The sequence below is a fragment of the Macaca mulatta genome, chromosome 16 (genome assembly GCF_049350105.2).
Source record: "Macaca mulatta isolate MMU2019108-1 chromosome 16, T2T-MMU8v2.0, whole genome shotgun sequence".
In the NCBI taxonomy this organism is placed as follows: Eukaryota; Metazoa; Chordata; class Mammalia; order Primates; family Cercopithecidae; genus Macaca; species Macaca mulatta.
In genome coordinates, this window is record NC_133421.1 from 48531170 (window position 1) to 48556003 (window position 24834).

Below are 24834 nucleotides of genomic sequence, written 5' to 3' on the forward strand. Positions count from 1 at the left end.
TCATCTACATTAAGTATTTCTCCTAATGCTATCCCTCTCCTAGCCCCCCACCTCCGACAGACCCTGGCGTGTGATGTTCCCCTCTCTGTGTCTGTGTGTCCTTATTGTTCACCTCACACTTACGAGTGAGAACATGTGGTGTTTTAATTAATAAGCTTTATTTCTTAGAGCAGTTTTAGGTTCACAGAAAAATTAAGCAGAAAATAGAGTTTTCCAGCCTGGGCAACACGGCGAAACGCCATTTCTGCAAAAATACAAAAAGTAGCCAGGCATGGTGGCTTGTGCCTGTTGTCCCAGCTACTCAGGAGGCTGAAGTGGGAGAATCACTTGAGCCGGGAGGTGGAAGTTTCAGTGAGCTGAGATTGCACCACTGCTCTCCTGCTTGGGCGATAGTGGGAGAGCCTGTCTCAAACAAACAAGAACACATAGAGTTTCTGTATACCCCGACCCTACCCAGGCACTACCCACTTCCCACTTTTTGCGTCATAGTGGTACATTTGTTACAAGTGATGATCCTACACTGACACATTATTATTCCCCAGAGTCCCTAATCGACATTAGGATTCTCTTGGTCTACATTCTAGAAATTTTCACAAATGTATAATGATATATTTCACAAATGTATAATGAAATAATAATCCACCATTTTAGCATCATACAGAAAAGTTTCAGTTAAAACTTAAAACTTAGAAGTCCTTAAAATTCCTCGGTGCTCTATTCATGTTTTCCTCCTAATTCCTGCAACCATTGATCTTTTTACTGTCCCCATAGTTTTGTCTTTCCCAAAATGTCATGTAATTGGTAACATACAGTATGTAGCCTTTTTATATTGACTTCTTTCAATGAGCAATATGCATCTAACATTCCTTCACTTCATTTTATGGCTTGATAGCTCATTTCCTTTTAGTCTGTTGTTTGGATATATTACAGTTTATTTATCCATTCATCTGCTGAAGAACATGTTGGTGGCATCCAAGTTTTGGCAATTATAAATAAAGCTGTCATAAACATCGTGTGTAGGTTTTTGTGTGGACAAACGTCTTCAGTTCGTTTTGGTAATTACCAAGGAGTGTGATTTCAGCATTGTGTGGTAAGAGTATGTTTAGTTCTGTAAGAAACTGCCAGACTCCTCCAATGTGGCTGTGCTATTCGGCATTCCCATTAGCAGTCTGGGAAAGGTGCTACTTGCATCCTCTTCAGCATTTGGTGTTGTCAGTGTTCTGGAATTTGGTCGTTCTAGTAACTGTGCAGTGGTACCTCATTGTTTTAGTCTGTAATTCCATAATAACAGATTTCCTCCATTTTCTTCTTTTGTTAAACTTGTTTTAGCTATTCTAACTCCCTTACCTTTCCACAAAATTTTAGAATACTCGTGTTTCTAATTGCAAAAAATTCTGCCGGATTTTTGGTAGGAATTACATTAAACTTCATATCAGTTATGTATCTCCATGTATTTAGGTTGTCTTTTGTTTCTTTTATCAGCATTTAGTAGTTTTCAGTACAGAAGTCCTGTACATGTTTCATCGATTTATACTTCAGTATTTACATTTCTTTTGAACAAGTATAAGTGCTACTGTACTTTAAATTTCAATTTTCATTTGTTCATGATAGTATATATTTTTGTATGCTGATCTTATAGCTTGTGACTTGCTGAACTAACTTATTCTAGTTTAAAAAAAAATTTTTTTTGTTGATTCCTCTGTAATTTTTATGTAACCAATCATGTTATCTGTAAATGGGGAGTTTTATTTCTTCCTTTCTGATCTGTATGACTTTTACTTTGTTTGCTGCCTTATTGTACTGGATAGAACTTCCAGTACTCTACTGAACAACAGTGGTGAGAGTGGACACGCTTGCTTTATATCTGACCTCAGAGGAAAAGTGTTCAGTTTGTATGATGTTAGCTAAAAGTTTTTGTGTTAAGTTATATCATTTAATACCTGGAGCAACCACTCGAATTCCTGATCCTATAACAATCTGTTTCTTCTCTGGTAGCTTGTAGAAGCATTTGTTTGTTATCACTGTCTTGAAGCAATGTACTCTGATACTGGTCTATTTCATGTACTGTGCTAGAACCTGAAGAAGCTGATAAAGTCATAGTTTTTTGTTTTGGGGAAAGTTTTTGAATTATTTCACGGGTGATTTTCTCCTGTTTTCTCTGTTCTCTCTTTGGAACATCTGTCATCTCTATATTGGCTGTTTGAGTCCATCCCTTTCGATTTCTTGTGTGTGTGTAAACATGCTCTTTTCTTCTCTTGTGTTTTTGCTCTTCTCTCTGGGAAATTTTCTTAAATTTGCCTCTGATTCTTGTGTTGAGTTTAAAAACAGTATGTGCCTTACCCCAAGGATTATAAATCATGCTGCTTTATAAAGACACATGCACATGTATGTTTATTGTGGCATTATTCACAATAGCAAAGATTTGGAACCAACCCAAATGTCCATCAATGATAGACTGGATTAAGAAAATGTGGCACTTATATACCACAGAATACTATGCAGCCGTAAAGAAGGATGAGTTCATGTCCTTTGTAGGGACGTAGATGAAGCTGGAAACCATCATTCCGAGCAAACTATCACAAGGACAGAAAACCAAACACTGCATGTTTTCACTTACAGGTGGAAATTGAACAATGAGAACACGTGGACACAGGAAGGGGAACATCACACAGCGGGGCCTATTGTGGGGTGGGGAGAAGGGGGGAGGGATAGCATTAGAAGATATACCTAATGTAAATGACGAGTTAATGGGTGCAGCGCACCAACATGGCACAAGTATACATATGTTGTGTACTCGTACCATAGAACTTAAAGTTATAATGATAATAATAAAAAATAAAAACAATATTTTCCTGCCTGTAATCCTAGCACTTTGGGAGGCCAAAGCAAGCAGATCACCTGAGGTCAGGAGTTTGAGACCAGCCTCTACTAAAAATACAAAAATTAGCCTGGCATGGTGGCATGTGCCTGTAGTCCCAGGTACTTGGGAGGCTGAGGCAGGAGAATCGCTTGAATCTGGGAGGCGGAAGTTGCAGTGAGCCAAAATTGCGCCACCGCACTCCAGCCTGTGCAACAGAGTGAGACTCTGTCTCAAAAAACAAAAAATCTATATATATATTTATATATTTATGTAAATATAAATACACACACACACACATATCCTTGTTTTTGTCATTCTTCAAGAGCTCTCTTTTATTCTCAAAGCATCTTTTTTTAAGTTCTTATTTTGTTCTATGTCTGCAGTATCTTCTCTTACATCATGGAAATGATTAATGACAATTTTTAATTTTTATTGTGTTCTTCCTGTGTAGTATTAGATACTTTCCAGATGACTGTTAATCCTTGGTTGTTTGCACATAATTGTCAGTGGCAAACTGAAAAGCTAATTGAAAACACTGCATATCTGTTTGTCGACTTTTTGTTTTTTTGAGATGGAGTTTTATTCTTGTTGCCCAGGCTGGAGTGCAGTGGTGCCGTCTGGGCTCACTGCAAACTCTGCCTTCTAGGTTCAAGCGATTCTCCTGCCTCAGCCTCCTGAGTGGCTGGGATTACAGACACCTGGCTAATTTTGTATTTTTAGTAGAGATGGAGTTTCAGCATGTTGGCCAGGCTGGTCTTGAACTCCTGACCTCCGTCTTGGCCTCTTAAAGTGCTGAGATTAGAGGTGTGAGCCACTGTGCCTGGTCTATTTGTTGACTTTTAACTTTGTTGTGAGGTGCTTTGGTTGTGTTGTGTTGTTTGTTGGAACCCTCTGATGGATAGTATAGTTTCGTCTTTCCTCTTAGACTTGTTAACATGTCCCAGAGAAGACTTACAAGTGCCCACCTAAAGGATAAGGTTCTGGTGCTAGCGTCCTGGAAGCACCATGGGAAAGGTGACATGAAGGATGATGAAGGGCTATTTCAATATTACGTATTAATGTTGTCATTTAATCTTCTTCACTTTTTTGTTTGGCATTCACCTTTACCCAGTGTCCTTCTGTCTGTCTCTAGAGAGTAACCTTTCAGCCTTGTGCTGGGAATGGGGAAGGTGAGTTGCCTGACAGGGTAAAAGTCTTACATCAATGTGTTTTTCAGATAGCCAATATCAAATCTAGTCTTCTTTATTTTAGCTTCGTCTCCCATCAAATCCAGTACCTGGTATTATCAGTTATTGTGCCTTTTAAAGATTCTTCGATGTAAAGTACTTCGGGTGTCAGGTTTTCCCCCCATGCACTACCTTGAACTTTTACTTAAGATTGCTAAGTCAGTCATCAGTCATCTGTTTCCAAAACTTGTTGGGATTATATGTTTTTAAAGTACATTTAATTTAATTTTTTTTCCTAGCATTTTCTGAAGGTATAAAATGAAATTCATGTCTTCAGTCTACCATCTATTTTTTTTTTTTTTTTTTTGAGATGGAGTCTCGCTCTGTTGCCCAGGCTGGAGTGCAGTGGCCAGATCTCAGCTCACTGCAAGCTCCGCCTCCCGGGTTTGTGCCATTCTCCTGCCTCAGCCTCCCGAGTAGCTGGGACTATAGGCACCCGCCACCTTGCCTGGCTAGATGTTTTGTATTTTTTAGTAGAGACGGGGTTTCACCGTTTTAGCCAGGATGGTCTTGATCTCCTGACCTCGTGATCTGCCTGTCTCAGCCTCCCAAAGTGCTGCAGTCTACCATCTTAACTCAGAAGTTGAAACAACCATTTAGTTGTTTCTTCTGGCATTTGCCTTCTTATTTAAAAACAAGGGAAAAATTTTTGGGGAAATTTGTATATTCACATGGTTTGAAAATGAAAAAGCATAAAGTATATAATGAAAAGTTTTTTCTATCTTTCATTTTTTTTCATTTTTCCTCTCATAAGTGGCTATTAAGATTTTTTTTTTTGAGACGGAGTTTCACTCTTGTTGCCCAGGCTGGAGTGCAATGGCATGATCTCGGCTCACCACAACCTCTGCCTCCTGGGTTTAAGCAATTCTGCTGCCTCAGCCTCCCGAGTAGCTGGGATTACAGGCATGCACCACCACTGGCTAATTTTTTGTATTTTTAGTAGAGACAGGATTTCTCCATGTTGGTCAAGCTGGTCTCGAACTCCTGATCCACCCACCACGGCCTCCCAGAGTGTTGGGATTACAGGCATGAACCACCGTGCCCGACCACTAGTAGGATTTTTATGTATCCTACTAGAGTTTGTATATGTGTGTGTACATATATGCAAGTCTTTTTTTCTCTTCTTTATTAAAGAAAGGTAGTATATCGGCTGGGCCTGGTGGCTCATGCCTGTAATCCCAGCACTTTGGGAGGCCAAGGCGGGTGGATCATGAGGCCAGGAGTTCGAGACCAGCCTGGCCAACATGGTGAAACCCCATCTCTACTGAAAATACAAAAAATAGTTGGGCATGGTGGCAGGTGCCTGTAATCCCAGCTACTCTGGAGGCTGAGGCAGGAGAATCATTTGAATCTGGAAGGCGGAGGTTGCAGTGAGCTGAGATCATGCCATTCCACTCCAGCCTTGGGGAGACTCTATCTCAAACACACACACACACACACACACACACACACACACACACACACACACACACAAAAGGTAGTTTATTATTCTGTATCGTCCTATTGTTGTATGTATTCCTTTTTTCCACTTTATATCTTCTTTTCCATTCCATGTTTTCACAGAGTAATTCATTCTCTTGTTTTGCAGTGGTAGGAAATATTCCATTATAACTTGAAGTTTTCCATTCTTGCTATTATAAACAATGCCATTGTGAATAATCTTATATACAAGTTATTTCTCTCATGTCTGAGTATATGTGTAGGATGAACTTCTAGCAGTGACTTATCGGATTAAGGGGTATTTGTATTTCAATTTTGATTACTATGGTGAGAAAATTTTATCAAATTTTTGGATTTTTTTGAGGAGCTCTTAAATAAGTGTCAGTGTACATAGTTAAATTTAGTTATATAGTCCTTTTTATTTTAGCTTCATCTCCTGTCACATTTAGTACCTGGTATTATCAATTATTGTGGCTTTTAAAGATCCTGTGATGTAAACTAATTTGAGTGTCAGTTTTTTTTTCCCCTAAGCACTACCTTGCACTTTTACTTAGGACTGCTAAATCAGTCATCAGTCTGACTTAGCAGGCTTAAGTGAATACACACACACACATACACACACAGTTTTAAAGATATATAGTTATAATATATAAATATATGTAGTTATAAATTTTTAAGTAGAAAATTTCTGACTTATTTAAAGACAGTGTGAATAGTGTGATGATCCCTAAGGAACCCACCAGTCATCATTTTATGACTATTCTTGTTTCATTAGCATTTATTTCCTTCCCTCCAGATTATTTTGAACCCTTCCCAGATGTCATATCAGTTTATTGGTTAACATTTCCTTACTTATTTCTAAAAGATTAGGTATCTTAAAAATGTAACCATAGTATTGTAGGGGAGGAAAACTTCTCTAACCTCTCAGGGTTTCTGGCTGGGCCAAAAAATTAAACTGACATAAGAGAAATTAACAGGAGAAAAGCATACAAATTTTTATTTCATAAAATTTACATGTACATATGTGTCCGAACAGAGAAATGAAGACTTAAGGAAGTGGCGGCCAGGCACCGTGGCTCACACCTGTAATCCCAGCACTTTGGGAGCCCGAGGCGGGCGGATTGCCTGAACTCAGGAGTTCGAGACCAGCCTGGGCAATATGGTGAAACCCCGGCTCTACTAAAATACAAAAAATTAGCTGGGCGTGGCGGCATGCGCTTGTAATCCCAGCTACTCAGGAGGCTGAGGCAGGAGAATAGTTCGAACCTGGGAGGTAGAGGTTGCAGAGAGCCCAGATCTGCCATGGCACTCCAGCCTGGGTGACAGAGCAAGACTCCATCTCAAAAAAAAAAAAAAAAAAAAAGAGAAGTGGCTCAGCCTAAGCTCTTTTTTTTGTTTTTGTTTTTTGAGATGGAGCCTTGCTCTTGCTCTGTCCCCCAGGACGGAGTGCAAGCGTTGGCATGATCTTGGCTCACTGTAACCTCTGCCTTCCAGGTTCAAACTATTCTCCTGCCTCAGCCTCCTGAGAGGCTGGGATTACAGCATGCAAGCGTTGGCATGATCTTGGCTCACTGTAACCTCTGCCTCCCGGATTCAAGCTATTCTCCTGCCTCAGCCTCCCGCGGGGCTGGGATTACAGTGCCCGCCACCACGCCTGGCATATATATATATATATATATTTAAACTAGAGATGGGGTTTCACCATGTTGGCCAGACTGATCTCGCACTCCTGACCTTGGCCTCCCAAAGTGATCCACCCGCCTCGGCCTCCCAAAGTGCTGGGATTACAGGCATGAGCCATCGTGCCCAGCTTCGGCCTAAGTTCTTACATGCTAGGTTGAACAAAGAATGACATTTATGGAAAAGTATCTGGGAAGATAAGGGCTAGTTTAACAATGTTCATTTATACAGATTTCTTTCATCCTGGCCTTCACATCTCCGGTGGTTAAAATGTTCATTCCTGGTGTGTAGGAGGGTCATCTTTCACTTGGGGCCTTCCTTTCAGGAATCAAAGAGCCAGTCAGAGTGTCTTTCTTACATCTCCTGTTTTTCTTTTTTCTTTTTTTTTTTTTTTAAGCTGAAACCAGAAGAAAATTATTTCCCCTTCCTTTTTTTTTTTTTTTTTTTTTTTTAAATTTATTTATTATTATTATACTTTAAGTTGTAGGGTACATGTGCATAACGTGCAGGTTTGTTACATATGTATACTTGTGCCATGTTGGTGTGCTGCACCCATCAACTCGTCATTTACATCAGGTATAACTCCCAATGCAATCCCTCCCCCCTCCCCCCTCCCCATGATAGGCCCCGGTGTGTGATGTTCCCTTTCCTGAGTCCGAGTGATCTCATTGTTCAGTTCCCACCTATGAGTGAGAACATGCGGTGTTTGGTTTTCTGTTCTTGTGATAGTTTGCTAAGAATGATGGATTCCAGCTGCATCCAAGTCCCTACAAAGGACTCAAACTCATCCTTTTTTATGGCTGCATAGTATTCCATGGTGTATATGTGCCACATTTTCTTAATCCAATCTGTCACTGATGGACATTTGGGTTGATTCCAAGTCTTTGCTATTGTGAATAGTGCCGCAATAAACATACGTGTGCATGTGTCTTTATAGCAGCATAATTTATAATCCTTTGGGTATATACCCAGTAATGGGATGGCTGGGTCATATGGTACATCTAGTTCTAGATCCTTGAGGAATCGCCATACTGTTTTCCATAATGGTTGAACTAGTTTACAATCCCACCAACAGTGTAAAAGTGTTCCTATTTCTCCACATCCTCTCCAGCACCTGTTGTTTCCTGACTTTTTAATGATTGCCATTCTAACTGGTGTGAGATGGTATCTCATTGTGGTTTTGATTTGCATTTCTCTGATGGCCAGTGATGATGAGCATTTTTTCATGTGTCTGTTGGCTGTATGAATGTCTTCTTTTGAGAAATGTCTGTTCATATCCTTTGCCCACTTTTTGATGGGGTTGTTTGTTTTTTTCTTGTAAATTTGTTTGAGTTCTTTGTAGGTTCTGGATATTAGCCCTTTGTCAGATGAGTAGATTGCAAAAATTTTCTCCCATTCTGTAGGTTGCCTGTTCACTCTGATGGTAGTTTCTTTTGCTGTGCAGAAGCTCTTTAGTTTAATGAGATCCCATTTGTCAATTTTGGCTTTTGCTGCCGTTGCTTTTGGTGTTTTAGACATGAAGTCTTTGCCCATGCCTATGTCCTGAATGGTACTACCTAGGTTTTCCTCTAGGATTTTTATGGTATTAGGTCTAACATTTAAGTCTCTAATCCATCTTGAATTAATTTTCGTATAAGGAGTAAGGAAAGGATCCAGTTTCAGCTTTCTACTTATGGCTAGCCAATTTTCCCAGCACCATTTATTAAATAGGGAATCCTTTCCCCATTTCTTGTTTCTCTCAGGTTTGTCAAAGATCAAATGGCTGTAGATGTGTGGTATTATTTCTGAGGACTCTGTTCTGTTCCATTGGTCTATATCTCTGTTTTGGTACCAGTACCATGCTGTTTTGGTTACTGTAGCCTTGTAGTATTGTTTGAAGTCAGGTAGCGTGATGCCTCCAGCTTTGTTCTTTTGACTTAGGATTGTCTTGGAGATGCGGGCTCTTTTTTGGTTCCATATGAACTTTAAAGCAGTTTTTTCCAATTCTGTGAAGAAACTCATTGGTAGCTTGATGGGGATGGCATTGAATCTATAAATTACCTTGGGCAGTATGGCCATTTTCACGATATTGATTCTTCCTATCCATGAGCATGGTATGTTCTTCCATTTGTTTGTGTCCTCTTTTATTTCACTGAGCAGTGGTTTGTAGTTCTCCTTGAAGAGGTCCTTTACATCCCTTGTAAGTTGGATTCCTAGGTATTTGATTCTGTTTGAAGCAATTGTGAATGGAAGTTCATTCCTGATTTGGCTCTCTGTTTGTCTGTTACTGGTGTATAAGAATGCTTGTGATTTTTGCACATTAATTTTGTATCCTGAGACTTTGCTGAAGTTGCTTATCAGCTTAAGGAGATTTTGGGCTGAGACAATGGGGTTTTCTAAATATACAATCATGTTATCTGCAAACAGGGACAATTTGACTTCTTCTTTTCCTAACTGAATACCCTTGATTTCTTTCTCTTGCCTGATTGCCCTAGCCAGAACTTCCAACACTATGTTGAATAGGAGTGGTGAGAGAGGGCATCCCTGTCTTGTGCCAGTTTTCAAAGGGAATGTTTCCAGTTTTTGCCCATTCAGTATGATATTGGCTGTGGGTTTGTCATAAATAGCTCTTATTATTTTGAGGTACGTTCCATCAATACCGAATTTATTGAGCGTTTTTAGCATGAAGGGCTGTTGAATTTTGTCAAAAGCCTTTTCTGCATCAATTGAGATAATCATGTGGTTCTTGTCTTTGGTTCTGTTTATATGCTGGATTATGTTTATTGATTTGCAAATGTTGAACCAGCCTTGCATCCCAGGGATGAAGCCCACTTGATCATGGTGGATAAGCTTTTTGATGTGTTGCTGAATCCGTTTGCCAGTATTTTATTGAGGATTTTTGCATCGATGTTCATCAGGGATATTGGTCTAAAATTCTCTTTTTTTGTTGTGTCTCTGCCAGGCTTTGGTATCAGGATGATGTTGGCCTCATAAAATGAGTTAGGGAGGATTCCCTCTTTTTCTATTGATTGGAATAGTTTCAGAAGGAATGGTACCAACTCCTCCTTGTACCTCTGGTAGAATTCAGCTGTGAATCCATCTGGTCCTGGACTTTTTTTGGTTGGTAGGCTATTAATTGTTGCCTCAATTTCAGAGCCTGCTATTGGTCTATTCAGGGATTCAACTTCTTCCTGGTTTAGTCTTGGAAGAGTGTAAGTGTCCAGGAAATTATCCATTTCTTCTAGATTTTCCAGTTTATTTGCGTAGAGGTGTTTATAGTATTCTCTGATGGTAGTTTGTATTTCTGTGGGGTCGGTGGTGATATCCCCTTTATCATTTTTAATTGCGTCGATTTGATTCTTCTCTCTTTTCTTCTTTATTAGTCTGGCTAGTGGTCTGTCAATTTTGTTGATCTTTTCAAAAAACCAACTCCTGGATTCATTGATTTTTTGGAGGGTTTTTTGTGTCTCTATCTCCTTCAGTTCTGCTCTGATCTTAGTTATTTCTTGCCTTCTGCTAGCTTTCGAATGTGTTTGCTCTTGCTTCTCTAGTTCTTTTAATTGCGATGTTAGAGTGTCAATTTTAGATCTTTCCTGCTTTCTCTTGTGGGCATTTAGTGCTATAAATTTCCCTCTACACACTGCTTTAAATGTGTCCCAGAGATTCTGGTATGTTGTATCTTTGTTCTGATTGGTTTCAAAGAACATCTTTTTTTTTTTTTTTTTTTTTTGAGACGGAGTCTCGCTTTGTGGTCCAGGCTGGAGTGCAGTGGCCGGATCTCAGCTCACTGCAAGCTCCGCCTCCCGGGTTTACGCCATTCTCCTACCTCAGCCTCCCGAGTAGCTGGGACTACAGGCGCCCGCCACCTCGCCCGGCTAGTTTTTTGTATTTTTTTTTAGTAGAGACGGGGTTTCACCGTGTTAGCCAGGATGGTCAAAGAACATCTTTATTTCTGCCTTCATTTCGTTATGTACCCAGTAGTCATTCAGGAGCAGGTTGTTCAGTTTCCATGTAGTTGAGCGGTTTTGATTGAGTTTCTTAGTCCTGAGTTCTAGTTTGATTGCACTGTGGTCTGAGAGACAGTTTGTTATAATTTCTGTTCTTGTACATTTGCTGAGGAGTGCTTTACTTCCAATTACATGGTCAATTTTGGAGTAAGTATGATGTGGTGCTGAGAAGAATGTATATTCTGTTGATTTGGGGTGGAGAGTTCTATAGATGTCTATTAGGTCTGCTTGCTGCAGAGATGAGTTCAATTCCTGGATATCCTTGTTAACTTTCTGTCTCGTTGATCTGTCTAATGTTGACAGTGGAGTGTTGAAGTCTCCCATTATTATTGTATGGGAGTCTAAGTCTCTTTGTAAGTCTCTAAGGACTTGCTTTATGAATCTGGGTGCTCCTGTATTGGGTGCATATATATTTAGGATAGTTAGCTCTTCCTGTTGAATTGATCCCTTTACCATTATGTAATGGCCTTCTTTGTCTCTTTTGATCTTTGATGGTTTAAAGTCTGTTTTATCAGAGACTAGTATTGCAACCCCTGCTTTTTTTTGTTCTCCATTTGCTTGGTAAATCTTCCTCCATCCCTTTATATTGAGCCTATGTATGTCTCTGCGTGTGAGATGGGTCTCCTGAATACAGCAGACTGATGGGTCTTGACTCTTTATCCAGTTTGCCAGTCTGTGTCTTTTAATTGGAGCATTTAGTCCATTTACATTTAAGGTTAAGATTGTTATGTGTGAACTTGATCCTGCCATTATGATATTAACTGGTTATTTTGCTCGTTAGTTGATGCAGTTTCTTCCTAGCCTCGATGGTCTTTACATTTTGGCATGTTTTTGCAATGGCTGGTACCGGTTGTTCCTTTCCATGTTTAGTGCTTCCTTCAGGGTCTCTTGTAAGGCAGGCCTAGTGGTGACAAAATCTCTAAGCATTTGCTTATCTGTAAAGGATTTTATTTCTCCTTCACTTATGAAACTTAGTTTGGCTGGATATGAAATTCTGGGTTTAAAATTCTTTTCTTTAAGAATGTTGAATATTGGCCCCCACTCTCTTCTGGCTTGTAGAGTTTCTGCTGAGAGATCTGCTGTTAGTCTGATGGGCTTCCCTTTGTGGGTAACCCGACCTTTCTCTCTGGCTGCCCTTAAGATTTTTTCCTTCATTTCAACTTTGGTGAATCTGGCAATTATGTGTCTTGGAGTTGCTCTTCTCGAGGAGTATCTTTGTGGCGTTCTCTGTATTTCCTGGATTTGAATGTTGGCCTGCCCTACTAGGTTGGGGAAGTTCTCCTGGATGATATCCTGAAGAGTGTTTTCCAACTTGGTTCCATTTTCCCCCTCACTTTCAGGCACCCCAATCAGACGTAGATTTGGTCTTTTTACATAATCCCATACTTCTTGCAGGCTTTGTTCATTTCTTTTTCTTCTTTTTTCTTTTGGTTTCTCTTCTCGCTTCATTTCATTCATTTGATCCTCAATCGCTGATACTCTTTCTTCCAGTTGATCGAGTTGGTTACTGAAGCTTGTGCATTTGTCACATATTTCTCGTGTCATGGTTTTCATCTCTTTCATTTCGTTTAGGACCTTCTCTGCATTAATTACTCTAGCCATCAATTCTTCCACTTTTTTTTCAAGATTTTTAGTTTCTTTGCGCTGGGTACGTAATTCCTCCTTTAGCTCTGAGAAATTTGATGGACTGAAGCCTTCTTCTCTCATCTCGTCAAAGTCATTCTCCGTCCAGCTTTGATCCGTTGCTGGCGATGAGCTGCGCTCCTTTGCCGGGGGAGATGCGCTCTTATTTTTTGAATTTCCAGCTTTTCTGCCCTGCTTTTTCCCCATCTTTGTGGTTTTATCTGCCTCTGGTCTTTGATGATGGTGATGTACTGATGGGGTTTTGGTGTAGGTGTCCTTCCTGTTTGATAGTTTTCCTTCTAACAGTCAGGACCCTCAGCTGTAGGTCTGTTGGAGATTGCTTGAGGTCCACTCCAGACCCTGTTTGCCTGGGTATCAGCAGCAGAGGCTGCAGAAGGTAGAATATTTCTGAACAGCGAGTGTACCTGTCTGATTCTTGCTTTGGAAGCTTCCTCTCAGGGGTGTACTCCTCCCTGTGAGGTGTGGGGTGTCAGACTGCCCCTAGTGGGGGATGTCTCCCAGTTAGGCTACTCAGGGGTCAGGGACCCACTTGAGCAGGGAGTCTGTCCCTTCTCAGATCTCAACCTCCGTGTTGGGAGATCCACTGCTCTCTTCAAAGCTGTCAGACAGAGTCGTTTGCATCTGCAGAGGTGTCTGCTGCGTTTGTTTAGTTTACTGTGCCCTGTCCCCAGAGGTGGAGTCTACAGAGACAGGCAGGTTTCCTTGAGCTGCTGTGAGCTCCACCCAGTTCGAGCTTCCCAGCAGCTTTGTTTACCTACTTAAGCCTCAGCAATGGCGGGTGCCCCTCCCCCAGCCTCGCTGCTGCCTTGCGGGTAGATCACAGACTGCTGCGCTAGCAATGAGGGAGGCTCCGTGGGTGTGGGACCCTCCCGGCCAGGTGTGGGATATGATCTCCTGGTGTGCCTGTTTGCTTAAAGCGCAGTATTGGGGTGGGAGTTACCCGATTTTCCAGGTGTTGTGTGTCTCAGTTCCCCTGGCTAGGAAAAGGGACTCCCTTCCCCCTTGCACTTCCCAGGTGAGGCAATGCCTCGCCCTGCTTCAGCTCTCGCTGGTCGGGCTGCAGCAGCTGACCAGCACCGATCATCCGGCACTCCCCAGTGAGATGAACCCAGTACCTCAGTTGAAAATGCAGAAATCACCGGTCTTCTGTGTCGCTCACGCTGGGAGTTGGAGACTGGAGCTGCTCCTATTCGGCCATCTTGCTCCGCCCCCCATCTACTGTTTTTCAAATGCCTTTAGCTCAAAATAATCAATATGCCAAAGAGGCATATTTTGGGGTGATTTGTCCTGAACTCCTTATCATTATCAATATAGTTATCATTATATCATTATCATTATCAATATCATCATTATAGTTTTCATTATCAATATAGTTTTAAGGAACCTCTGTCATGTGTGAGGTTGAACATTAAACTTCTTTATCTTTTTTTTTTTTTTTTTTTTATGAGACAGATTCTTGCTCTGTCATCCAGGCTGGAATGCAGTGGCACAATCGTAGTAAGGTCCTCTTACTTCAGCCTCCTGAGTAGCTAGGGCTACAGGTGTGTGCCACCATACCCAACTAATTTTTTGTTTTTATTTTTTGTAGATAACAGAGTTTTGCCCTGTCTCAAGTGATCCTTCTGCCTCAGCCTCCCAAAGTGTTGGGAGTACAGGCGTGAGCAGACACAGAGCACCTTTTCATATGATTCAGAACCATTTATATTTCCTGACTTTACTTTTTTTGCTTCTTGTTCGTATTATATTGGTCTTGTATCCTGTAATATTGTTGGGTTCACTTATTATTATTATTATGTGGACTTAGGACTTGATGGGAGCTGCAACTATGGATATTCTTGTGTTGTTACTGCTGTTACTAGGAAAACTCTGAACCATTACCTGTGACATTTGCTGTAGATCTTTTGTAGATGATCATTATTAGGTTAAAAAAGGTATTTTTGTTATATTTTTTATTCTTATGATTAGGTATAGAGTCTAATTGAATGCTTTTTCTGTGTCTGCTGAAATATTAACATGATTAATTACGTTAATATATTTTATAATGCCAAACTATTACTGTTGCTTGGGTAAATCTAATTCGGTTATGAGAATTTATTTTTTTCATATATGTTGCTATTTAGTTTGCTGATATTTTGTTTAGGATTTTTGCAACTATGTGTATCAATGGGAATGACCTATAATTTTATAATTTTCTTGTCTTGAACTACCTTTATTTAGTTTGAACATCAATATTATACTAGTTTTATGTAAATAGTTGGTGGGGTATGGGATGGTTTTCTGATCTCATGGGGAAGGTGTATAAGATTGAAATTGGTGCCAATAAAACATTAAAAAATTGCTGATTCAGGCCGGCTATGGTGGCTTATGCCTGTAATTGTAGCACTTTGGGAGGTTGAGGCGGGTGGATCACCTGAGGTCAGGAGTATGAGACCAGGCTGGCCAACATGGTGAAACCGTGTCTCTACTAAAAATACAAAAATTAGCCAGGCATGGTGGTACGTGACTGTAGTCCCAACTGCTCAGAAGGCTGAGGCAGGAGAATCATTTGAACCCAGGAGGCAGAGGTTGCAGTGAGCTGAGATCATGCCATTGCACTCCAGCCTGGGTGACAGAGTGAGACTCTGTCTCAAAAAAAAAAAAAAAAAAATTTGCTGGTTCAATTTTTAAAATGAGTACATATATATAATATATAATGATTTTATATAGTAACTTTTCTTCTTTTTATTCAATTGTATAAATTACATCAACTTTTAATGAATACTTCTCCTTCTCAAGTATTTTGAAAGCATGAAAATAGTGGGAATTATACAATAATATTCCTCAAAGCTTACAATTTATTTTATCCTCCCTGTCAGGTGCTCAAAAATGTGATAACTTTGCTGAAAAAAGACCCCTCCTTGGTGTTTGTAAGAGCATTGGATCTTCTGGGTAAGGAAATTTTAAAAATTCTTTGCATCACCTATTACAAATTTGTATTATTCCAGACGGAGAACTTTGATGTTATAAAACCTTTGTAACCATAAGACTAAGCTCTCATAGGAGAGAAGAAGAAGGAAGTAAAACATAGTTAAGGTTTCTAACAGTAAATGACATTTATTGATGCTATAGCATGTGCCTGATACTGTTCTAAAGGTGTTGCATGAATTTTCTTTTTTGTTTCTTACCACAATACTGTGAACAGATACAAATATCTTTCCAGTTAGTGCATTCCCTCTAATTGAACTTCTGGCTGCAAGGAAAGCTAGGAATGATTATGGTTTTGTTAGTAAGGAAAATGATCAAAATGGATATTAGGTTGGCTACTAGCAGTCTCTGCCCCATGCTTTCAGTAAATAGTGTGCACTTCAGATCATGTGGCATTGGAGAAGGGAAGAACGTGTTAATAATATAACATGGTTAGGTCTTGGAGTCTTGATTATTGTTTCCTAATGGTAGAGTTTGACCTCATAGGCTATAAGACAAATTTCTTCAAGTGTAAATTTTTGGATTGAAGAAGACATACAGCCTTTGAGAATTTACTGTATACTCAGCACTTTGCCAGGTATAAGATAAGGATACAAAATCATGAAAGCCTAATTTCTTTCCCCAGAGACTTAGGAATGTGGCTGAAAAGAAAAAGTACAACACATGCAAAATAATTATGAAATAATGATGTATGACAGGAATTCAGAGAAGGGAGAGATCAATGTGCATGAATTAATGAGAAAAAGCCTTATGGAGAAGGAGCAGCATAGGTTAGATCTTAAGGAATGAGAAATATTGCAGCAGATGACAAGGACTGCCAGAGTAGGTTATAATATAGTAGTGAAAGAGAAACTGAAATAAATACATTTAAGAATGCTAAGAGTTTGTGGGCTGGGCATGGTGGCTCACGCCTATAATCCCAGCACTTTGGGAGGCTGAGGCAGGCAGATCACTTGAGGTCAGGAGATCGAGACCAGCCTTGCCAACAAGGCGAAACCCTGTCTCTACGAAAAGTACAAAAATTAGCCCAGTGTGGTGGCATGTGCCTGTAATCCTAACTACTCGGAAGGCTGAGGCACGAGAATTGCTTGAACCACCCGGGAGGCAGAGGTTGTGGTGCATCACTGTACTCCAGCCTGGGTGACAGTGAGACTCTGTCTCAAAAAAAAAAAAAAAAAAAAAAAAGAGTTTGTGACTTAGATTTAATGCCATCTGCAAAACAAGTGAAAACAACTATTGCAGTGCTCTGAAACTCAACCAAAAACATATAATAATCTGAAAAGTGTTTAAGCTTGAGAAACTGCTCATCTCGCACAACAGCAGTGGGAATCTGTGGCATTCATGCCTGCAGCTGCTCCCATCCCACTCCACACTTTCTCTCTTCCAAGTTTGGTTGGTTATAAAGGGTATTCCAGGGTGAGAAGGGTTTTGAGGACTAGTACCTTACCTGCTGTGCTTGGAAAATTTTCACTCATCTCTGAGTGGCAGTTATTGCATATGCCTGCCAGCACTGTCTGCGGAAATTACTGTCTTGATGGCATGTGTGCTTTGAGAGCCAGCGGCTCTTTCAGCCTAAGATAATGGCTAGCTGAGGCTTCATGCATATGCAGAGGAGCCATGAAAAAGGGTCGAGGGGGAAGAAAAATCTGGGTAGATGTGCAGATCCTTTGGCAAAGGAAAACAACTTTTGTTGACCTGGGGTATTTGAGTGAATCCTCTGTTGAATAGTTGGCTGCCCACTAAGATACATAGATAACATGGCCAGACCCTGAAAGTCAGGCTTTAAAGTAATGCAAGAATAAAAGAAATAATAAAACTGAACAGAGAAATCAGCAATTGCAGATTGTGGAAGAAGACAGATTTCATAGAATCCGGAGTAATGTTTTACTGTATTATATAAAATGTCTATTTTTAAATATAAAATTATGACACATGCCAAGAAACAGGAAATTGTAGCAGTGAGAAAAAGGCAGACAATAGAAATCATACCTGATTGGTCTTCGGCAAAGCCTGAGTCCTGTCCTCTTGCTCTCCCTTCTGGACAGCATGAGCTTCACCACTAGCTCCACGTTCTCCACCAACTACTGGTCTCTGGGCTTTGTCCAAGTGCCCAGCTATGGCACCCAGCCAGTCAGCCGCGTGGCCAGCATCTATGCAGGCACCGGGGGCTCGGGTTCCCGGATCTCCAGGTCCCACTCCACCAGCTTCCGGGGCAGCATGGGGTCCAGGGGCCTGGCTGTGTGGATGGCTGGGGGCCTGGCAGGACTGAGAGGCATCCAGAACGAGAAAGAGACCATGCAAAGCCTGGATGACTGTCTGGCCTCCTACTGGACAGAGTGAGGAGTATGGAGACTGGAAACCAGAAGCTGGAGAGCAAAATCCGGGAGCACCTGGAGAAGAAGGGACCCCAGGTCAGAGACTGGAGCCATTTACTTCAAGACCATTGAGGACCTGAGGGTTCAGATCTTCCCAAATACTGTGGACAATGCCTGCATCATTCTGCAGAGCAACAATGCCCATCTTGCTGCTGATAACTTCAGAGTCAAGTATGAGACAGAGCTGGCCATGCCCTAGTCTGTGGAGAGTGACATCCATGGGCTCTGCAAGGTCACTGATGACACCAGTGTCAATGGCTGCAGCTGGAGACAAAGATCGAGGCTCTCAAGGAGGGGCTGCTCTTCGTGAAGAAAAACCACGAAGAGAAAGTAAAAGGCCTACAAGCACAGATTGCCAGCTCTGGGTTGATTGTGGAGGTAGATGCCCTCAAATCTCAGGATCTCACCAAGATCATGGCAGACATCTGGGCCCAGTATGACAAGCTGGCTCAGAAGAACCAAGAGGAGCTGGACAAGTACTGGTCTCAGCAGATTGAGGAGAGCACCACAGTGGTCCCCATGCAGTCTGCCGAGGTTGGAGCTGCTGAGCTGATGCTCATGGAGCTGAGATGTACAGTCCAGTCCTTGGATATTGACCTGGACTCCATGAGAAATCTGAAGGCCAGCTTGGAGAACAGCCTGAGTGGGGTGGAGGCCCGCTATACCCTGCAGATGGAGCAGCTCAACCGGATCCTGCTGCACCTAGAGTCAGAGCTGCAATAGACCTGGCAGAGGGACAGGAGTAGGAGGCCCTGCTGAACATCAAGGTCAGGCTGGCGACAGAGATCGTCACCTACAGTCACCTGCTGGAAGATGACGAGGACTTCAGTCTTGGTGATGCCCTGGACAGCAGCAACTCCAGGCAAACCATCCAGAAGACCACCTCCCGCAGGATAGTGGATGGCAGAGTGGTGTCTGAGACCAACAACATCAAAGTTCTGAGATATTAAGCCAGCAGAAGCAGGGTACCCTTTGGGGAGCAGGAGGCCAATAAAAAGTTCAGAGGTCAAAAAAAAAAAAGAAAAAAAAAGAAAGAAATCATACCTGATTATCTCCAGATGTTAAATTTTTACAGATAAGGATTTTAAAGCAGCTATTATAAATATGTTCTAAGAACTAAATGAACTGTGTATAAAGAGTTAAAGGAAAGGGTTATAGCAATAACTCAACAAATAGAGAATCTCAACAGGGAGTTAGAATTTATGTAAAACTCAAGTGGAACTTCTGCTGTTGAAAGGATATAAAAGATACAGAAAGTGAAATAGGTCTGGATGCAGTGGCTCACACCTATAATCCCAGCACTTTGGGAGGCCAAGGTGGGTGGATCGCTTGAGCTCAGAAGTTCAAGAACAGCCTGGGCAACATGGTGAAACCATGTCTCTACCAAAAAAATACAAAAAAATTAGCTGGGCCTGGTGGCACACGCCTGTGGTCCCAGCTACTTGGGAGGCTGAGGTGGGAGGATTGCTTGAGCCTGGGAGGCAGAGGTTGCAGTGAGCCCAGATCTCACCACTGCACTCCAACCTGAGTGACAGAGTGAGACCCAGTCTCAAAAAAAAAAAAAAAAAAAAGTTTGTAAGTGGTTTTATGGATGTAGATCTAATATGTCTTGTTAAGTTTTTGTCTAAATGTTTGTAGTGGGTAAGCATATGGTGATGTTGAATAGAGTAGACTCTTTAGTAACTACCATTGGGGAGGAATAATTTTCTCTCCTCTCAAATTCTTTGGGGAGAGGGCTGCAATTTAAACTGATGAAAGGCAGATTAGCAAGAGGACAAAAAATCAGATTTAATTACATATGTACATATAGGAGTTTGCAAAAAAAAAATGTGACTTAAGGTGGGTGGTTTATATATCATCTCAATAGGAGATGGGGATGGAGAGGGACACAAGGGCACATTTTGTAGGTCAAATGACTTCTTAGAATGGGGGCAGAAGAAAGGGCACTTGTGACTTTTTAGAAAATTAAGGTGGTCCTTAGGAGAAAAGACAGGAGATGCGATAGTTTTGTAACAATATCTGTTTGGGTGTGATCCTAGAAGAGATTAAGTTGCCCCAGGGGAGGAGATTTATGACAAATGAGGTTTTTTTGGAGGGCTCTGCTCTGCTTTTAGATAGATAAAGGATACTAGGAACATGAGTGCCATCAACAATCCATGAGTCGATACATACATGCATATATACATACATACATACATACATACAGTTGAGTTTATGACAATTGAGTTTGTGTGTTCATTTATTTATTTTAGAGACAGAGTCTCCCTCTTCACCCAGGCCCAGGTGCAGTGGTCCAATCATAGCTCACTATAATCTTGAACTCCTGGGCTCAAGAGATCCTCCCATCTCAGCCTCCTGAGTAGCTGGGACTATAAGTCATGCCACTATGTTTGGCTAATTAAAACAAAAATTTTTTTTTGAAGAGAAAAGATCTCACTATGTTACCCAGGCTGGTCTTGAACTCCTGGCTTCAAGCAATCGTCCTATCCCAGCCTCCCAAAATGTTGGAATTACAAGTATGAACCACCACATCTGGCCCAATCGTATTATTCTCATTTTATGCATGAAGAAGCTAATAGAGGTTCAGTCACACAGTGAGTCATGGACCCAGGCTTCTGCTTGATCCTCAAGCTATGTTCTTTCCAGGAACCATATTATTTGTCATTATGAGGGCATTCCTCCATACATACACAGGCATATTCTGTCTATGAACTCTATTAAGGGTGCCCTAACCTCAGATTTATGTATTTACACCTTTCTGACCAATTATTTTCAGAGGTAACAAAGATTTCTTTAAAAAAAAAAAAAAAGGTAGGAGGTTATGTTAGGAGCAATTAAGCAATTTGTTTATCTCTTCCAGAGTACCTAGGACTACAGGTGTGTGCCCCTTTGCTGGGCTAATCTTTGTATGTCTTCTTTTTTTTTTTTTTTTGAGACGGAGTCTCGCTCTGTTGCCCAGGCTGGAGTGCAGTGGCCGGATCTCAGCTCACTGCAAGCTCTGCCTCCCGGGTCTACGCCATTCTCCTGCCTCAGCCTCCCGAGTAGCTGGGACTACAGGCGCCCACCACCTCGCCCGGCTATTTTTTTGTATTTTTTTAGTAGAGACGGGGTTTCACCGTGTTAGCCAGGATGGTCTCGATCTCCTGACCTCGTGATCCACCCGTCTCGGCCTCCCAAAGTGCTGGGATTACAGGCTTGAGCCACCGCGCCCGGCCTGTATGTCTTCTTTTGAGAAGTGTCTGTTAATGTCTTTTGCCCACTTTTTAATGGTGTTGTTTTTTTGCTTGTTGAACTGTTTAAATTCCTTATTAGATATTTGTTGGATGCATAATTTATGCATATTTATGAATCTATAAATATTCACAAAAATATTCACTACAAATATTCACAAACTGTACATCCAACAAAGGTCTATAGATTGTTTGCTCTGTTGATAGTCTCTTTTGCTGTGCAGAAGGTCTTTAATTAGTTCCCAATTGTCAATTTTGTTTTTGTTGCAGTTGCTTTTGAGGACTTTGCCAAGGCCGGTGTCCAGAATGGTATTTCCTAGGTTTTCTTCTAGGATTTTTATAGTTTAGGGAGTCCTTTCCCCATTGCTTGTCATTGTTGACTTTGTTGAAGATCAGATGGTTGTAGATATATGCAGTTTTATTTCTGGATTCTCTTTTCTGTTCCATTGGTCTCTGTGTCTGTTTTTGTGCTGGCATCATGTTGTTTTGGTTACTGTAGCCTTATAGTATAGTTTGAAGTCAGGTAATATGATGCCTTAGCTTTGTTCTTTTTGCCTGGGATTGCTTCGGTTATTCAGGCTCTTTTTTGTTCTATATGAGTTTTAGAGTAGTTTTTCCAATTTTGTGAAAAGTGACATTGGTAGTTTAATAGGAATGGTATTAAATCTATAGATTGCTTTGGATAGTTTGACCATTTTAACAATATTTATTCTTCCAATCCATGAGCATAGAATGTTTTTCCATTTGTTTGTATCATCTCTGCTTTCTTTCAGCAGTGTCTTGTAGTTCTCCTTATATCTTTAACCTCATTGGTTAGATGTATTTCTAGGTATTTTGTGTGTGTGTGTGTGTGTGTGTGTGCGCGCGCGCACGCGCGCGCCCCCATTGCAAATGGGATTGCATTCTTGATTTAGCTCTCAGTTTGGATGTTATTCATATATAGAAATGTTACTGATTTTTCTACATTGATTTTTTTATCCTGAAACTTACTGAAGTTGTTTATTAGATCTAGAAGCTTTTGGGTGGAATCTTTCGGGTCTTCTAGGTATACAGTCATATTGCCAGTGAAGAGAGATAGTTTGACTTTTTTCTTTTTTCCTGTTTGAATGCCTTTTATTTCTTTCTCTTGCCTGATTGCTCTGGCAAACAGTAGCTTCTTAAGAGAGTTTTTGTGTTAGGCGTATATTTTGATGCAGTGTCTCTGCATAAGCAAAAGATACTTTTGTTATTTTAGTATGTTTGACGTATACCATTTAGTTACTTAGAATTTTTCAGTGTGGAAAAGGACTTCCCCAATTTTATTTTATTATTATTTTTTCTTCATGTAAACACATCGTTTAATGAACTCAAAGGAAGTCTCCTTTACATGATAGCAATCATATAAGAAGAACATGGCTATTAGAAAATTGTGGCCGCTAATTTCAGGAACACTATTATTTAAAAGTCCAGTGCCAACTTATGTCCAATACAAAGTAATTTCAAGAATGGATAGATTCCTTCACCTGCTTCCAGTTTTTTAAATAAAGTAACAAAAAACAGCAGGCAACTGATGATGTAGAACAGATGTAAGTGCTTCCAAAATAATTTAAGTTAATGAGACTCCGTTTATAGGCATAAATATAGGTGATACGAGGAACCATTCAGGGAACCAATGAAGTCTGATGGAGAAAGCCACACATAATCATGAAGTGTCTGCTTAGAGACATTCTCCAATTTCACATATACCTTGAGAATGTTTTCTTTATCTTGCCCATCTTTATTTCTTTCTTGGTATTAGCACAGTGCCCTGTATCTAGTAGACCCTCATATATATATATTTTTTGCCTAAGTGAATTTTAGGAAGCTTGCTATACAAGTAGTTACAGTTGTCCTTTATTTTTTAGTATCACTTTTTTATGATTGAGAATATCTCTTAATCTAAGGAATCATATGTACTGTGCCTAGGTGTTTACATTTTCATACCCAGTTGGGTACAAAACCTAAGGACATCCCTCCATTTGGAGAGGAATGGGATGTGCAGGTTGCTCTCCATCTCCCTGGCACATGCTTTATTGAGCACCCATGTAGTTTAGACTTTGTCAAGTTGCTTATATTCACAATTAATACTGCCTACTAAATTATTCTTGGGAAAATTCACGAAGATTTTCTTTTGATGTATAACTTTTATTTATTTTTTTATTTTTTGAGACAGAGTCTTGGCTTTGTCACCAGACTGGAGTGCAGTGGTGTGATCTTGGCTCACTGCAACCTCCACCTCCCGGGTTCAAGCGATTCTCCTGCCTCAGCTTCCTGAGTAGCTGGGACCACAGGCACGTGCCACCATGCCCAGCTAATTTTTGTATTTTTAGTAGAGATGGGGTTTCACCATTTTGGCCAGGATGGTCCCGATCTCCTGACCTTGTGATCCACCTGCCTCGGCCCCCTAAAGTGCTGAGATTACAGGCGGGTGCGACCGGGCTGGCCAGCTTTTCATTTTTATAAATTCATAGTGCCTTTTTTAAAAAAGGGGGAATTGCTATGGAAAGTGTCATTCAAAGTCAAAATAAAAATACAGAGATGAATCTCTATGCAAAACATTTTATTTGAGAATGTACGTAAAACAGAATTGCAATTTGGGGCACATACACAGATTGGGGTGGTTTTGGTATGTCTGAAGAACAAAGAAAAGCTTGGGAAATTAGAGAAATGCAACGTATTGTTTTAGAAGAAAGCTCATTGGTGCTAGAGTGACAACGGTGGAGTCATGCCAGTTCGTTTCAGCAGTTACCAGTTATAACTGATCTTAGGGTTACAGCAGGCAGTTTCAGCAGCTGGGCTTTATGGCTAATTTTTGGAGCAGGTGCTATGTGCCCCAAGTGCTTTCCCCCACTGGCCCCTCAACTCTGATTTAGTTGGGTAAGACAAAAATGACCTAATTTGTATGATTAGCTCTCACCAGATAATCCCAGTTGTGCATATTTTATCCTTTATTAATAAATACATTGCACCTAGCCCAAAATTTAACATACTGTCTCTTATTGCATTGATGACAGTCATTAAAGTGCCATTTATTTAGGTATTCTAGTGTTTTGTTTTGTTGTGTTTTGAGAAATCATACCATAATAATTCCAGATAAGTCGTTTAAGCTCTTGGAAAGGGATAATATTTATTGTGTGACTGATCCAGAAACTAAGGCAGTGTCTTGTGTAATAATGTGAGACAGGGAGGAAACCAAAGTTTATTGTGTGTGATATGCTAAACAGTTCCCAGAATGTAGCTGTTTATGGTTAGAATCTTGTTGGCTACTATGAGTAATAGCAAATGAGTAACATTATTCAAGAGCTGACTGCAGACCTTGAAGAATGTTTAATCCAATATATTATGATCACATTGCACACATTATGTGAAAATATGATGTTTATGTAGGGAGAATCATAGACTATTGGAAGT

The 24834-nt window shown here is 40.6% G+C and overlaps 1 protein-coding gene and 1 pseudogene across 25 annotated transcripts in view; both read left to right on the top strand.

The window, feature by feature from the left end:
* Nucleotides 1-24834, top strand: part of BCAS3 (BCAS3 microtubule associated cell migration factor) — a 712862-nt gene that overhangs the window by 110179 nt on the left and 577849 nt on the right. For all 24 annotated transcript variants that reach the window (XR_013406305.1, XR_013406308.1, XR_013406307.1 and 21 more), the window contains exon 7: nucleotides 15692-15764. Coding sequence is in view for 19 of the 24 variants with exons in the window: in XM_077970813.1 (XP_077826939.1) it covers nucleotides 15692-15764 (73 nt within the window). In the remaining 5 variants the exon portion in view is untranslated. The remainder of the gene's footprint in view (nucleotides 1-15691; nucleotides 15765-24834) is intronic.
* On the top strand, nucleotides 16052-19214 carry LOC144335452 (keratin, type I cytoskeletal 18 pseudogene; annotated as a pseudogene). Its single transcript, XR_013406323.1, has 2 exons — nucleotides 16052-16700; nucleotides 17660-19214. The product of XR_013406323.1 is annotated as a keratin, type I cytoskeletal 18 pseudogene (transcript).